At 45.0% G+C, this 15,267-nt stretch overlaps 2 protein-coding genes across 6 annotated transcripts in view; one reads left to right on the forward strand and one right to left on the reverse strand.

The window, feature by feature from the left end:
• The first annotated feature begins 229 nt into the window (after positions 1 to 229).
• znf646 (zinc finger protein 646) lies at positions 230 to 9,429 on the forward strand. The gene is given in 1 exon segment (XM_008115405.3): positions 230 to 9,429. A coding segment is annotated over 1 exon segment (4,983 nt). The 3' UTR covers positions 5,213 to 9,429.
• Positions 9,430 to 9,618: 189 nt separating this feature from the next.
• The window catches only part of LOC100555420 (serine protease 53), a 79,359-nt gene continuing 73,710 nt past the window's right edge, over positions 9,619 to 15,267 (reverse strand). For 4 of the 5 annotated variants that reach the window (XM_062984025.1, XM_062984024.1, XM_062984028.1 and 1 more), the window contains 6 exons: positions 14,596 to 14,812; positions 12,852 to 12,993; positions 12,478 to 12,737; positions 12,186 to 12,370; positions 11,325 to 11,553; positions 9,619 to 10,757 (listed from right to left, as the gene is read on the reverse strand). In XM_062984025.1, the coding sequence (XP_062840095.1) occupies positions 11,332 to 11,553; positions 12,186 to 12,370; positions 12,478 to 12,737; positions 12,852 to 12,993; positions 14,596 to 14,812 (1,026 nt within the window). In that variant the 3' untranslated portion in view covers positions 9,619 to 10,757; positions 11,325 to 11,331. Of the gene's footprint in view, positions 11,554 to 12,185; positions 12,371 to 12,477; positions 12,738 to 12,851; positions 12,994 to 14,595; positions 14,813 to 15,267 lie in introns of all 5 variants that reach the window. The other variant, XM_062984026.1, reaches the window with a different exon arrangement.

Below are 15,267 nucleotides of genomic sequence, written 5' to 3' on the forward strand. Positions count from 1 at the left end.
ATTTAAAAGCAAAATCGTGGATAGGACAGAGTTCTACCCATAGTGATGCTTAATCTCACTATAGGGCTTTCTGATCGTGTTCTTTTTTTGTCCTTGTTTTGTGTCTGTAGGTCCTGGAATTAGACCATTTGTGGAAGAGGAAACAACAGATTTGCAATGGGGTGGCATTCCGCCTCAGAATGACCCAAGCTTGCTCTTTGAAGAAGAGGGAGAGCAGAAAGGACATCTGATGTGAGCAATGGCCGAGGGGGATGCCGCCCTGGCCTGCGAACAGCCTGCTGAACAGGAGGAACGTCCCTACAAATGTAAGCAGTGTCCACGCAGTTACCGCCATGCTGGCAGCCTGGTGAACCACAGGCACACCCATGAGGTGGGACTCTTCCACTGCCTGGTATGTCGTAAAGATTTCTCCAACCCCATGGCCCTCAAAAGCCATCTCCGCACCCATCTGGAGGAGAAGCGTCACAAATGCCTGGACTGTGGCCGAGGCTTCCGGACGTCCTCCCAGCTGGCCAATCACCGCTGTGTGGCCCGTCTCAACCAGGAGCAGGAGGAGAAGGAAGAAAGTAATGGAGACAGCTGTACATTCCAGAAGGTCCAGGACATTTCTTCATCAGATGGCGATGCCTGTTCTGGGATGGAAGGCAGCAGCAGAAGCCTGTTGACCAACCTGGAGAAGTACATTGCGGAATCGGTGGTGCCTGCTGACTTTTCTCAGCTGGGATTTCCGATCAAGATGGAAAAGGAGACGGAGGAACGGCTCCCAGTGCACCAGAGCGAGGAAGAGGAGGCAGCCATGATGGGAGGACTCAGGGCCACAGAGGATGAACGGCGCTACAAATGCAACCAGTGTGACAAGGCATACAAGCATGCAGGCAGCCTGACCAATCACAAGCAGAGCCATACATTGGGCGTGTACCAGTGTGCCATGTGCTTCAAGGCCTTCTCCAACCTCATGGCACTCAAGAGCCACACTCGTCTCCACTCAGAGTATCGGCCCTACAAGTGTCGCTTTTGCCACAAAGCCTTCCGGCTCCCCTCGGAGCTGCTGAGCCACCAGAAGGCCCACAACCAGGATGAAAGCAAGATGACTGGCCTGCCAGCTTGGGAAGGCTCTGAACACAGCATCTGGGAGGAGGAATCCATAGAGACCTTGGCCAAGCTGGACATTTACCAACCTCCCCCAGCAGGCACAAACCTGGGGGACAGTGCCCCTTGCAGCCTCAAAGACACCTCCAAGGCAGGGGGTGGTGAACGCTGCAACCCAGATGGGGAGCTGTGTGTACGCTGTGGTGGAACTTTTGCTGATGAGGAGGAGCTGAAAGAACATAGTTGTCTCTATCCAGAGGAGGCAGATGAAGAGGAGGAGGAAAGCAATAGTCCCTCTCAACCAGCACCTGGCTCCAATGGCACTTGGGAAGCAAGTTTGAAAGGAGAAGATGACTATTCCTTATTGGAGGAGCGTCCATTCCGCTGTGGAGACTGTGGCAGGACTTACCGCCATGCTGGAAGTCTCATCAACCACAAAAAGAGCCACCAGATAGGAGTCTACAGTTGTACCGTCTGTTCAAAGCAGCTCTACAACTTGGCCGCCTTGAAGAACCATTTGCGGGTCCACCTGAAGTCCAAGCTCAGCTCATCTGTTATGGAGGAAGCATCCCAGCATCTTTCTGCTGTTTCAGACATGCATCAAGGTGAGGACAGCCCTGGAGACCACAGAGACTACAGTTCACAGCCACCAGATGTCTGGAGAGGAGCCTCCTGTCCAAAGGAAGAGGAGGAAAGAGGCATTGAGGAGGAAGACCGGCCCTACAGGTGTGGGGATTGTGGGCGGAGTTACCGGCACCGCGGCAGTCTTGTGAACCACCGCCACACCCACCAGACAGGGATCTTCCAGTGCTCCATCTGCCCCAAACAGTACTCCAACCTTATGGCACTCCGGAATCATGTGCGAGTACATTTGCGGGCTGCCCGTATGCGTGGCCGAGAACAAGGGGGCGGTCTCACGTGCAGCAGATGTGGGGAGAGCTTTGAGGAGGAGGCTGAGTTCCAGCTCCATCAGCTGCGCCACCTGCCCTCAGCTGAGGACATTGAAGCGGCAGCAGTTCCCAAACTCAGTGGCTTTCATCCACAGGAGGCAGATCTTCTCCAAGCTATCAAGCAGGATGTGGAAGCTCTAGAGAACGGAGCATCTGTGGCCGAGGATGTCCTTCCTGACTCAAAGGTGGCCCATGTCTGCCACCAATGTGGAATGACATTTGCCAGTGCAGATGTCCTGCAGAGTCATGTCTTGCAGCATAGCAGCGAAAGGGAACTGGCAGAAGGGATGGCTGAGAGGACTGACTCCCCCAGTTCCCTCCAGCGATTGTATGGTTGTGACCAGTGCGGCAAGTCTTATCGGCACTCAGGGAGCCTCATCAACCACAAACAGACACATCAGACAGGGGATTTCAGTTGCTCAGTTTGCAGTAAGCACTTCCAAAACGTAGCTTCACTTAAGAGTCACTTGCGTGGGCATCAGAGACCCCGGAGGACACAGTGTGAGGCCACAATGGCTATGAATGAGGATGAGGCTGGTGAACTTGAAGACGGAGCTGCCTTTCCTGGGTTGCTGCCTTCAGGAGATGAGCTCAGTGACAGCTTTCATGTTTTGGAAGAAGATGCTCTCCCGAATGGTTGGCAGTCGCAAGTTCCCTCGCCATTGTCAGGTGACACTGAAGTAACCCCTTATCTCTGTGACCAATGTGGGCTGGACTTTAACCAGGCCAGTAGTTTGGTGATCCACAAACAGACCCACCAACTTGGCATCTACCAGTGTTCCCTCTGCCCCAAGGAATATTCCAGTCTTGTAGCTCTAAAAAACCATTTTCATGCGCATACCAGGGCTACGGCATGCTCTGAAGGCAGCCCCGGCATAGATGACAGTGCCGAGGAGCAACCCTTCCTCTGCAGCTTCTGTGGCATGATATTTCCCAGCGAGGAGGGCCTTCAGCAGCATCACAGTCTGTTGCATGAAGAGGGAGAAACCCAGGGAGATGAGCAGGATGTTGGACTCAAAAGGGAGGTAGAGGAGCAGTTGGATAGTGGTGGGGACCGAGAAGAGGAGCAGCTCCTCTCACACATCTGTGGCTACTGTGGCCAGACATTTGACGATATGGCCAGCTTAGAGAAGCACAGCGAAGGACATCTGGAGGAGAAAGCTGCTGCCTTGGCCGACACTTCCATGCAGCTCCGGCGAGCTTCCCGTGTAGAGGAGGACCAGCCACCACCACTTCCAGTGGAGGTGTCTGATGCTCCCATGGAGCCCTTGGACAACCGGCCTTATGCTTGCAGCCAGTGTGGGAAAACCTACCGCCACGGTGGCAGCTTAGTAAACCACAAGAAAATCCACCAGATTGGAGATTACCAATGCAGTGTCTGCTGCCGTCCATACCCCAACTTGTCAGCTTATAAGAACCACCTCCGGAACCATCCAAGGTGCAAGATAAGTGGCAGTGTCCCAATAAATCGGCAACCAGTCACTGTTACAGCAGAAGACCCACCATTTTCTTATACAGTGGCTAAGGAAGAGCCTCTGGATCACAGGGTTACGGTGCTTCAAAACCGGGAAGATCTGCCATACGCTAAGTCTCCAGTGTCTCCTATTAGAGAGGAAAAATCAGGAAGACAACTGAAGGCTAGTCAGCCAGAGTGCAAGAAGGCCCAGCTGTTTGATATCTGTGGAGAGCTGTATGAGGGGAAAACAGTATTGGAAGCCCATTGGCCCCTGCATTTTGCCCAAGAAGACAAGAAGTTGGAAGAAGAGAAGGATGTGATAGGTGGAGAGGAAAATTCCCCAGCTGCTGAGGAAGAGGACTCCTCCTCTGAGCGCCCTTTCCAGTGTGATATGTGTGAGCGCAGCTACAAGCATGCAGGCAGCCTGATCAACCACAAGCAGACCCACAAGACAGGCCTTTTCCATTGCAGCATTTGCCAGAAGCAGTTCTACAACCTCATGGCTCTGAAGAACCACAACCGCACTCACTATGAAACCAAACGCTACCGGTGTCCAGAGTGCCCCAAGGCCTTTCGGCTCCAGAAGCAGCTGGCCAGCCACCAGCGAGTGCACCGTGAGAGGAAGCGGGACTCCTCTGCCCATCCTTCTCGGAGATCTCTACATGCCAAGCGGGCTGGGAAGACGGAGAATTCAGCCCAACCTCTAAATGCTGCCAAGCAATGCCCAGATCCTGAGGAGCGACCTTACTGGTGTAGGGAGTGCGGGCGTACATACCGCCATGCTGGGAGCCTGCTCAATCACCAAAAGAGCCACAAGGTAGGGCACTTCACCTGCTCCTTGTGCAGCAAGGCCTATCCCAACCTCATGTCCCTGAAAAACCACCAGCGGATCCACTATGAAGTCAAACGTCACCAGTGTCCGGATTGTGGCAAGACATTCAAGTGGCAGCGACAGCTGCTGAAACACCAACGGCGCCCCAATCCTTGTGTTGGTAATAGCGGCAGCATCTCACGGCAAAGATTGGACCAGAACAAATCAGCTTCTGGAAGGGAGCAAGGGAGCAGCTCCACAGAGGCTACGGCAGGCTCCTTTCCCTGCCATTTGTGCTCCAAACATTTTTCTAACCACATTGCTCTCAAGAACCACAGCCGCATCCACACAAAGAAACGCTATGAGTGCTCAGAGTGTGGCAAAAATTATCGAGCCTCCAAGGATTTGATGCACCATCGGAGGAGGCATCAGAGAGAGGAGGTGGGTGACATTGCTGAGGAAGATGAGCTTTCCCCTCTTGGGACAGTCCCGACCAATCAGACACTGGAGGAGCGGCCTTACAAGTGCGACCGGTGTGAGCGGACATACCGCCATGCTGGGAGCCTCATCAACCACAAGCAGGCGCACGCCACTGGCCTCTACCGCTGCCCCACCTGTGAGAAGGAGTTCTACAACCGCCTGGCCCTTAAGAACCACCTTCATACCCACAAGGACAAGAAACGCCACCGGTGCCCCCATTGTAGCAGAACCTTCCGGACTGCCCGGCGCTTGGCTGCCCATACCAAGGCCTGCTGCAGGACAAAGGAGGAGGAGGAGGAGGAGGAGGCAGCTTTTGTTTGCCCTGTCTGCTCCCAGACATTCTTTCAACAACTCAGCTTCCAGCAGCACCAGCTCTCGCATGCCAAGGACGATGGGCATCCGGTGTCTACGGGGGCAGGCAGCTGAGGATTTTGAAGAGTGTATGCCAAGGATTGTCTGGCAGGGGGATTATACCCTAGGGAAATTTAGAATGGCTGAGTGGGGAGCCTTCTCCATTGAAAGAAATGGCCTTGCATTGAAAGAAAAAGGAAGAGAAGGAGTATACAGATAGGGGTCACATGTGAGGCTGGGGGGTCAAGGGGCACAGCTTTGGGTGGAAATATGGGGAGGATAGGGTAAAAATATGGGGAAGATGGGAGTATGCAAACCCTCATCCCCTATAGAACATTTGGTCAGTTAGTACTGGAGTGATTGAGCTCTTCCTTCATGGAGCGTTACGTTGAAACCTCCATCCATACCTCTTTTGTGTCCCTTAAAAATGTCCCCCTACAGCAACATGTACCTTTTTTGCCTTGGATTCTATTTGAAGAACTGAAATTGAGAATCCTTGGAACCTTTTGAGCATGTGCTTAAAGCGCCCTACTGATTTGAAATTTAGAACTTTTTTTTGGTAATGTTTTTAAATGCATTTGGAAAGTCAGATGAGTAGCAAGTCCATGTTTAAGTCACATATGGTATTTAAATTACTGTTTTTAGAGTGAGAAAATCACCGAAGTACTGTTTTAAAAGGAAAACAACATGCCGGTTTGGAGCTCAGTTTAATTGTTGAACGAAGCTGAACAAGAACCTTTGGCGTGGAGTAATTCTTTTGGTTTCTACCTCTTTAACTGGAAAATTATTGACATTTCCTTGGTGTGAAGGGGAATTTTGTTCTTTTAAAAAAATATGTCCAGGATTCATACATTTTGGTCTTTTTAAAAACAGGGTCTGGGAACTGTTCACTAAAAGAAGAATGTGTTAGTTACAGTTGGTCCCTAGAGGCAACTGACTTAAAGCATGAATTTTATGTGAGTAAACAAATTATCCTCTGCAGAATTAGAGCATACTCCACCAAAATGTTCTCTCAGGCCAGCTCTAGTGAAATAAGCAGGAACTGCTTAACAGCACAGTTAGTCAAATGTTTATTTTACAATCCCAGTCAGACAAGCCCCTTATAGATCTAAGCCTCGGGGACAGATTTGGAGGGAATGGTTTTGCAGGACAAACATCTGTCTGTTTTCTGTAGCCACTTTCTCCAGTCTGGTGCCATTGATATGGTTTGGACTGCAATGTCTATCACCATAGTCCACACAGCTTATTTGAGAGTTGTCTCCTCACACATATCAAAGGCACCAGGCTGAGGCTTGTGACTGTCTGCCACGGTGCACAAATCTTCAGATCTCTTTGGTTGTTGTAATCACATAACCACCTATGCTAACGTCCTTCTGAGACATAGAAGGGAGAATATCAAATGCAGGAATAGAAGGAAAGTAGGCCTCTGAGGGCACAGCCGCTAATTTATTGCTCAAAGTTGTTTTTTTAAGAATATAACCCCGACGTAATTCTTCATTACACAAGGAAACGCAAATTTAATCCAACCCATGGTGTAAAGCAGGAATGAGGACAGCACTTTCCCCATCACATTTTTGGGGTCCAGCATTTTTAATTTATCTCCCCCTCCAAAAAAACCCCACATCTTGGGGAATATGGGAGACAGTTTTGACAGTGTTGGTCATGCTCTCTTTACCTCAAGGAAAGGCCTTTTTTCCAAAGTTAATTGACACAGAGGTTGGGTCTGAGATGACCCAGTGAAGGCCAAAACAGTGTTGACATTGCGGGCAAGGATGTTTCACATTTTTGAGGCTTGTGGTGGTAAAGGCATGGCCTTCCAAAGTGCCTGAAATAGTTGCTCATCCCAGTTGAGAGGAAGGATGCTGTAACCTTCTGCCCCTACTCCAGTTTTAACCAAAATGGACCCCACTGGGCCTGTTGTTTTCAGTGGGGCAAAACCCATTGTTAAAAAGATGACCAGAGTCACCTCTACTCTGACCCAGAATTTGCTATTATTTTGAGATACTGTAAAACAGTAATTCTCAACTATTGGTCTTCTAGGTGTGCTTCTGAGAGATGAAACCCAACAAATACTGTGGGTAGCGATGCTAAATGCTGGGGACCACTGTTTAGAAAATTGTTTCCTTTTTGGAAGATGTGAATTGGCGCCAAATTCAGAATTTAGATGTCATTAGAGATGTTCACATTTTCCCAAAATAATTGGTAGTAACTCTAAAGGACTGGGGCTAAAGGGATTGAATGTTTCCTCCACTATGATAGCCCTAAACAAACACCCTTAAAGTTTCATTAAGTACTTTTCTTTGGAGTACAACTCCACATTCCTAAAATCCCTCATGGCCTGCAATATTGCTCGATTCCGGAATATGAACTGCTAAAAGGGAACATTTCCAGGTTTTATATTTGATATCAATTGATTTTGATAGAAGTGCTGTGCTAGTTAAAAAGTCCTGGGAAGTAACTTTTCTTCTGCTTTGTTGCTCTGCCTCCTTTTTAGTTTGTTTGTTCTTTTTCTGCACTAGAAAACAATGCATGACTCTAAAAAAGAACAGGGGCTGAAGTAAGCCTCTGCCTAACTATGCTTTTCCAAGTGTAAATGTGGAAAGTAGCCCTCCAGATGTTTTGGACTGCAGTTCAAAAACAGCTCTAGAGCAGGCATGGGCAAACCTTGACCTTCAAGGTATTTTGGACTTCAACTCCTATAATTCGAATTGAAGTTCAAAACACCTGGAGGGCCAAAGTTTGTCTATGCCTGCTCTAAACATTATAGTCATTGTCGTAGGACAGTGGTTCTCAACCTATGGGTCCCCAGGTGTTTTGGCTGACAACTCCCAGAAATCCCAGTTTACCAGCTGTTAGGATTTCCGGGATTTGAAAGCCAAAACATCTGGGGACCCACAGATTGAGAACCACTGTTGTAGGATGATTGTAAGCCCAAACTATTTGGCCTATAGGTTGCCAATTCCTATAAGTCTGGAAATAATTGCTAACTTGAGAACTGGAATAATTTCCTGATCTCTTTATCTCATTCTTCTAAGAACACATTTTGGCTTTAACCATGAGGTTGATCTCGACTCAGCGAGGTCCTGTTGGGGGTTACACTGTTTTGAACTGCAGAAGAGGATCTGAAGATTTGAACATTTCCCTGCTTTAACTCTTCCCTGCATTTCATAACCTAGTACATCATGTTGGCCAGGAAATAATGTTTTCATCCCATGTTATATGTGCATGACCTTCCCTCTCATTGTCTCAAATGACACAGTCCTAACAGGAGATTATTCTAAATTCACAGAAGGGTTCTTACATGGTCTAACATTTCTAGAGGGAACTTCTTGGCCTTGAGTATCAGCTAGCTGTCGGGAATCCTTTAAATGCTTGTTTGGTCTTTTTGAAACAAGAGGACTAGAAGCTAGACTGGCACCAGACTATCCTGTGAATGGGTTGGCAAGGATAAAAAGATTCACGGTTGTCTCTGAGGCCATCCCCGTGTTTATCTCATCCAGGCAGGACTTTTTGGCATGTCGCAGATAAACTTGCACTGGGTGCAAATGCCTGAGTGGAAACCATCCAAATTCTTCCCCCAACTCGACTCAGTGGAAGCCTCCCCGTTTATATGTAGTTGAGAACTCTCAGTTGTGAATGTTTTATAGAATTTCTAATATAGATAGGTAATATTTTTACGCAGGCGGGAGGGACATATATAGATATGTGTGTGTTCATGTGCATTTGTTTATTTGGCCAACTGACATATGTCCTCTCTTCCATTTTTATTCTTACGTCACCATATGTACTAGATGTTGATGCTCTGGTCCTGTTTTATGTTGCTGTTCTCAACACCTGACAATTTGGCTTCAGCAAAAGCCCTCCCAAGAGAGTCAAAACAGCATTTCCAAGTGTTTCTTTGGGATTGATTTCCTTACTCCCCTCTGCCTTCTTAAAACAGTTCTCTAAATATCACCATTGTACTTAGATGTACATGTGAATATTTTTGGGTTGTTGGGATTTTTTTTAAGGGGTTGGGATGTCATAGGCACTTCTCAAATGTTAAGTCATTCTCCTTTCTAACTCACTAGTTCTAACTCACTAGATCTAACTTACTAGTTCTCACTGCCCTTCCAGAGATGAGGAGATGACTGGAGTTTTGCTCCTCCTCGCTCTGTCCTATTAGATGCCCTTCACCCCAGGTTTTTTTTTCCTGGTACGTCGATCGCATGGGTATTTGGCACCTCCTGGTGGCCATGCCTGATACGTGAAACACTTAAAAACTGCAAATAAATTGTTCTTGGTTTCTAAAAGCAGTGTTTCTATATAATTTTTTCCCTCTTCGTTTTCTTTATCAGACTAAATGCCACTGGCTGGATACGTTAACAGAATGGTAGAAAAGCTGCAATCATTTGAACTTGGATAGCCAAAGAGATTGCTTATAACAAGACACAGTTAATACAGCAGTAGATACGCAAGTTTTGGCACAGACAACTCCAATGCTTGGTTTACTCAGTGATTTTAATCATTATATCCCATGTTTACAATTTTTCCAAGAGATTTGAAGAAACAAATATGCTATAACAATAAATATACGGTGTCAGAATATAAATACACACACACACACACATATTTAAAAATACAGTATTAAAATTGAAAAAAATAATAATTTAAGAATAGTTTTTTAAAAAATCAGTCATGAAATCCCTGTCCTAATGAAAGGTTTTTAAATGGTGCTGGATCTCCCTAGAGATAAAATTCCACAAAAGCAGGTCTATGCCTGCTCTCACACTTGCCAGTTAAAATATTTCCATATGAATAGCAATGTCAGTATTATCCATTTCAGCACAGAAACCATCAGTTTATCTCTTGAGAACATTTTCTCTGTTCACATAATTTGTACCATGAAATTCTGAGATCATTAAACCCACATGACTTCGTTCTCTTGAAGGTCTCATTCATAGGATCTCTGTAAGTCCAAGTCAACTTGAACACACACAACAAGAACAATCCATACAACTGTCAGTTTTATGATATTAAAAATAATAGAAATCTGTCTGGACACAATTCATCAGAGGGAGCCTAGAAGATTCCAGTTCCTATCCATTCACATTTTGGACTGAAGAGCTAATATCTGTTTGTAACAATGCCCTGCTGGGTCTTAAAGAGAACCAGAGTGAAACGTGGCCTAGAAATGGCCTACTCAGACATGGAAAATCAAAGTTCAAAATTTGTCTCAGTTACAGGAACTACCATGTTTACTGGTTTTAAGGGTTTTGGTGTCATTAGAGTGCTCTGAGCTTCATGAAGGAAGAAAGTAAATGTTATGTATACATTCTTTGCATTGTACAATATAGATATGTCTTTGTAAGTGGACTTAGTTTGGAGGATATAGAACTGAATTCTTTTGTAGTGGTTCGAGTGTTGGATTATGACTCTGGAGACCAGGGTTTCTTCCAACTCTATGATTCTAATAATAGCACATTTCCCAAGATTTGGTTGTATGATGGAAGCTAGCATTCATATTCCTAAAGGGCTTTCTTAAAAATAGAAAATGAGATAAGAAGAAAGAATTTTGTTGTGCAGGTCTCTTCCATATCTAGTGTTGTCCTTTTGCCTGTGTTTTACATATAACCTGCTCCTGCAGAGAAAAAAGGAAGCCAGAGCAAACTTACTCATTTATTTCAGCAAAATAGATCTATTAAAATTAAATGTTTTTCACACAGGGCATTAAAGTTAGTACCAACTAAAATTAGAGTCATTAATCAGTGCAGTTTACTTAGGTGTTGACTTTCTGTCCCCAAATTCATTAAATTTATCTACTTATTTGGGATTAACCCAAAGGATTCACTTGTCTTAAAAAGAATTTCAATAATTCCAAAACAATTCTCCTCTATATTCCCCAAGCCTTTCCATTTTCCTATTAGAGAAATAGAAAAAGTGTTGCTTATGAGGGGAAAAATTGAGAAAAGGTTTGTCTCAATTTTTTCCAGGCCTTGATATCTCTTGGGTCAGTGCATACAGATGTATACATATGTGTATGTTTATGGATATGCATACATGCTTACACAATCATTCTAAGCTGGTCTGCCTCTCAAACTGCAAAACAGGGATGGTAGAGTTCAGGCCCTTGGGAAGACTGTGGTCCATTAGGCTTGCCAAAGAGCCATTCTGTTTTCCCCAAGACTGTCTTAGTTGTCTAATTTACCTGGAAGTTATATCAGACAAGTGTCTTCATCACTGGCCGTTGGAAGAGGCGGCTTTGGCACGGCATAGTAAGCTGACCAGGCATTCTGCATGATCCACTCATCATAGGCCCTGACTGATGTGTAAACCCCTGGACGGATCACGGTCCCACAGCCCTTTCCAAAGCTGGAGATTCCTGCCAAGAACCACACCCCATTGTGGTTGCAAACCAGAGGGTCTCCAACGCCTGCCTATAAGTGCAAGAAAGAAAGAGAGGTTATCCTCACAGTACAACAATTGAGGGGAGGGGGTGATAGGGTTGCAGAATATTAAAGAAATGATTAATCTCTTAATCCCAGCACAGGATATATGGAAGAATATTTAATACCAATACAGTCATCTGTCCACATTTGCGGTTTTGACTTGTGCAGATTTGATTATTCACAGGTTTTTAAAAATGTACTCTAGGAATTCCTAGATCCTCCAGTGTGATTTTACAATCAACTTCTTCCAGTCATACTGGAGAACCTAGAGATTTTCTAGTGATAATTTCTAGGTGCCAATACAATTCTGTGGTTAGCTTGCAGTGGAAGTTGACCATTGAGACACGCTCTAAGAACTAGAAATTCCTAGAGAAGTGTTCTCTCGGGTTAAAAAAAAATAGCAATTTTTCCATTTTGGGTTTTTCACTTTCACAGGGCTTCTGTGCTCCTACAGATCCATCTAATTGAACTGTGCCTCATGTCAGGAAGTGGAAGGAAGAGCTCTTTGGATTTTCAGTCCAAAGTGTTTTAAAATTCTTGACATATTAATCTAGGACAACCCCTGCTTCGTTCCATGTATTTGTCTGAAAGCCCATGATCTGAAAAGTGGTGCCCCTTACCTCACAGCGCATGGTCCATTTATAGGGTGTGGCACACAGCATCTCAGAGGTGATGGGAATCTCTTCTCCATGTTCACTGGTCTTGTTGTAGGCACAGTTACATGCCTTGGGACCAAGGAGTTTCACCTCTACGCCGCCCGGAGGACTCAGTTTCCCTTTCCCTCGCTGCCAACTTGCATCTGGCTCTGCAATGAAAGGGGGATTGATGGGTCGTGTTGGTCTAGAGTCAAAGTAGATCTCACAAGCCTGAACTATGACCATGCCTTCCACTAGAAGAGAAATCTCAGCATACCAATACTCCGTCCGCGAGTCCAGCAAGTGGAGCCCAATGGGAACTGGTGTTTGGCGTATGGGGCACAAATGGCCCGGATGCTGTCACTGAAGGTCACGGGACGGCTCAGCCTGGCTATTGCAATGTCATAGCCCTCTTTTGCCTCGATGTAAGCACCATGAACCTCAATGCTCTGAAGTGTCCTATTCTCCTGCCATTTTTGTTTCTCATTTTCTTGTTGTTCACCAAGCAGAACCTCCCAGCCTTCTGCTTCCTGGCGTCTGAAAAAAATGGTACAGAAAGAATTATATAGAAGACAAATACTATCAGTCTGTCATGTTTGTTGGGGTTACTGGAAGCCAGATAGGAAGCTCTACGCAAACATCCCCACTCACCCAATGAAACACTGTGCAGCTGTCAAAATCCTGTCCTCAGCTATCAAAGTGCCTCCACAGACATGCTCCCCCTGGTACTGTAGGTTCACATACCAGGGCCAGGGCCCTCTGCCAGTCATGTTCTTTTTCAGCACTCCACAACCTAGGAGCCAGAAATGGGATATGAAATGATGCCCCAGCTTCCATCACTTACACAAGACATTAAGACTTGCCCAAGGTCACCCAAGGTGTTTACGTGGCTAAAGAAAGGATTTACACAATGGTCTTCCAGTGTCCTAATCCAACATTTAAAACACAACATCACATTGCTTTGATAGCATCTATCACAGTGGTTTCACACTTTGGCCTTCCAGCTGTTTTGGATTTCAACTTCCAGGATCTCTAACTAGCTTGGCTAACTTTGGGAGCCAAATTCTAAGACATCCAGAGAACCAAAGTTTGGGAAACACTGATCTATCTCCAATAATAATAATAATAATAATAATAATAATAATATAAAAAAAAGGTTTGGATCATTGATGTTGCCATCCCAGGTGACAGTCGCATTGACGAAAAACAACAGGAAAAACTCAGCCGCTATCAGGACCTCAAGATTGAACTTCAAAGACTCTGGCAGAAACCAGTACAGGTGGTCCCAGTGGTGATGGGCACATTGGGTGTCGTGCCAAAAGATCTCAGCCGGCATTTGGAAACAATAGACATTGACAAAATTACTATCTGCCAACTGCAAAAGGCCACCCTACTGGGATCTGCACGCATCATCCGAAAATACATCACACAGTCCTAGACACTTGGGAAGTGTTCGACTTGTGATTTTGTGATATGAAATCCAGCATATCTATCTTGTTTGCTGTGTCATAATAAAATAATAATAATAATAATAATAATAATAATAATAATAATTTTATTGTATGACACAGCAAAGACTTTACTGCTGGGAGGTGGTACTTGAGGCATAACTTCCAATGAATAATTTGGGCCACATGGTTGTGCCTCTGTTTGTAGTCTGTCTGTGCAATTTTCTCAATGGTTTCAACGGTTTCCTTGCACAGTCTGCATTTTGGGTCATCAGCTGATTTTTCGATCTTGGCCTTAATTGCATTTGTCCTGATGGCTTGCTCCTGGGCTGCAAGGATCAGGCCTTCTGTCTCCTTCTTCAGGGTCCCATTCATGAGACATAGCCAGGTCTTCTCCTTATCAGCTTTTCTTTCAATTTTGTCAAGGAACTTTCCATGCAATGTTTTGTTGTGCCAGCTGTAAGCTCTAGTTTGTAGTGCGGTTTTCTTGTACTGGTTTTTTGTCTGCTGTACTTTGAGGAGTTTCTGATTTTTGACTTCAATCAAAGCAGGTTCTTCACTTTGCTTTACATATTCTGCCAGGGCATGTTCTTCTTCTTTGACTGCTTGTTTTACTTGTAAGAGTCCTCTGCCCCCTGATCTTCTAGGCAGATATAGCCGGTCAACATCACTGCGATGGTGCAGTGAACGATGAATGGTCACGAGTTTTCTAGTTTTTCTGTCCAAATTGTCCAATATTATTATTAATATTATTTTCTATCCAGAAGGAGAGTTTCAAAAAAGACTTTCATTTCCTTTACCTAATTACAAATCTCATGAAAAATAGTTTGGTATTGACAATTTGCCATGGGGGAAAAGGGAAAGAAATACACAAACCATATTCTTTTTTTAGATTGATAGGTCATAAAAACTGTTCTTCAACAATTGTCCTAGATAAGGAACCTCACCTTTGCACATGTAACTGTCTGTGGTATTAGGCAAGGGCCTAATCTGATTGGCAAAGGTGCCCCCGTTGACATGTTGCTGGATCCAGCTGGCATAGGATTTTGTCTCAGTCAGGAAGGTTGGTCCATAGAACTGGCCACAGCCCATGGAGAAACTCATAATCCCTGCCTGGAACCAATAGCCATTCTCCAAGCATACCAGAGGACCGCCTGAATCACCCTGAGGTAGAAAGAAAAACTTTATATTATTATCTACACCATCTATTTTGTCTCTATCAGCCACTGATCTTTGTGGAGCAGGTTGTTGCCTATAAGTAAACCAAGAGACTTAAAAGATGGTTCATTAATGAGAAGGAATAGTTGAAGGCAGACTCTTGATAAGGATTGGATTAAAATAGTTTGGGCTACAAAACATTTCCACAAAGAAAACCTTTTCTGTACAATGGGATCCCTATCCTATAAATAGTGCCACAGATATTAATTATAGAAATAAAAATAATAAAACAAATAATAAATTATATCAAAATCGCAATACTGTGGGCTCTTGGAATCTGCTCAGGTTGGTATCCAGGATACCTGTGTATATCAAAATCCATGGAAATCCCATTATATATAATGACCTGGTAAAATGATGCCCATTATATAAAATGATGAACAACTCAAAACAGGTTTTAG

The sequence above is a fragment of the Anolis carolinensis genome, chromosome 6, assembly GCF_035594765.1.
Source record: "Anolis carolinensis isolate JA03-04 chromosome 6, rAnoCar3.1.pri, whole genome shotgun sequence".
NCBI lineage: Eukaryota > Metazoa > Chordata > Lepidosauria > Squamata > Dactyloidae > Anolis > Anolis carolinensis.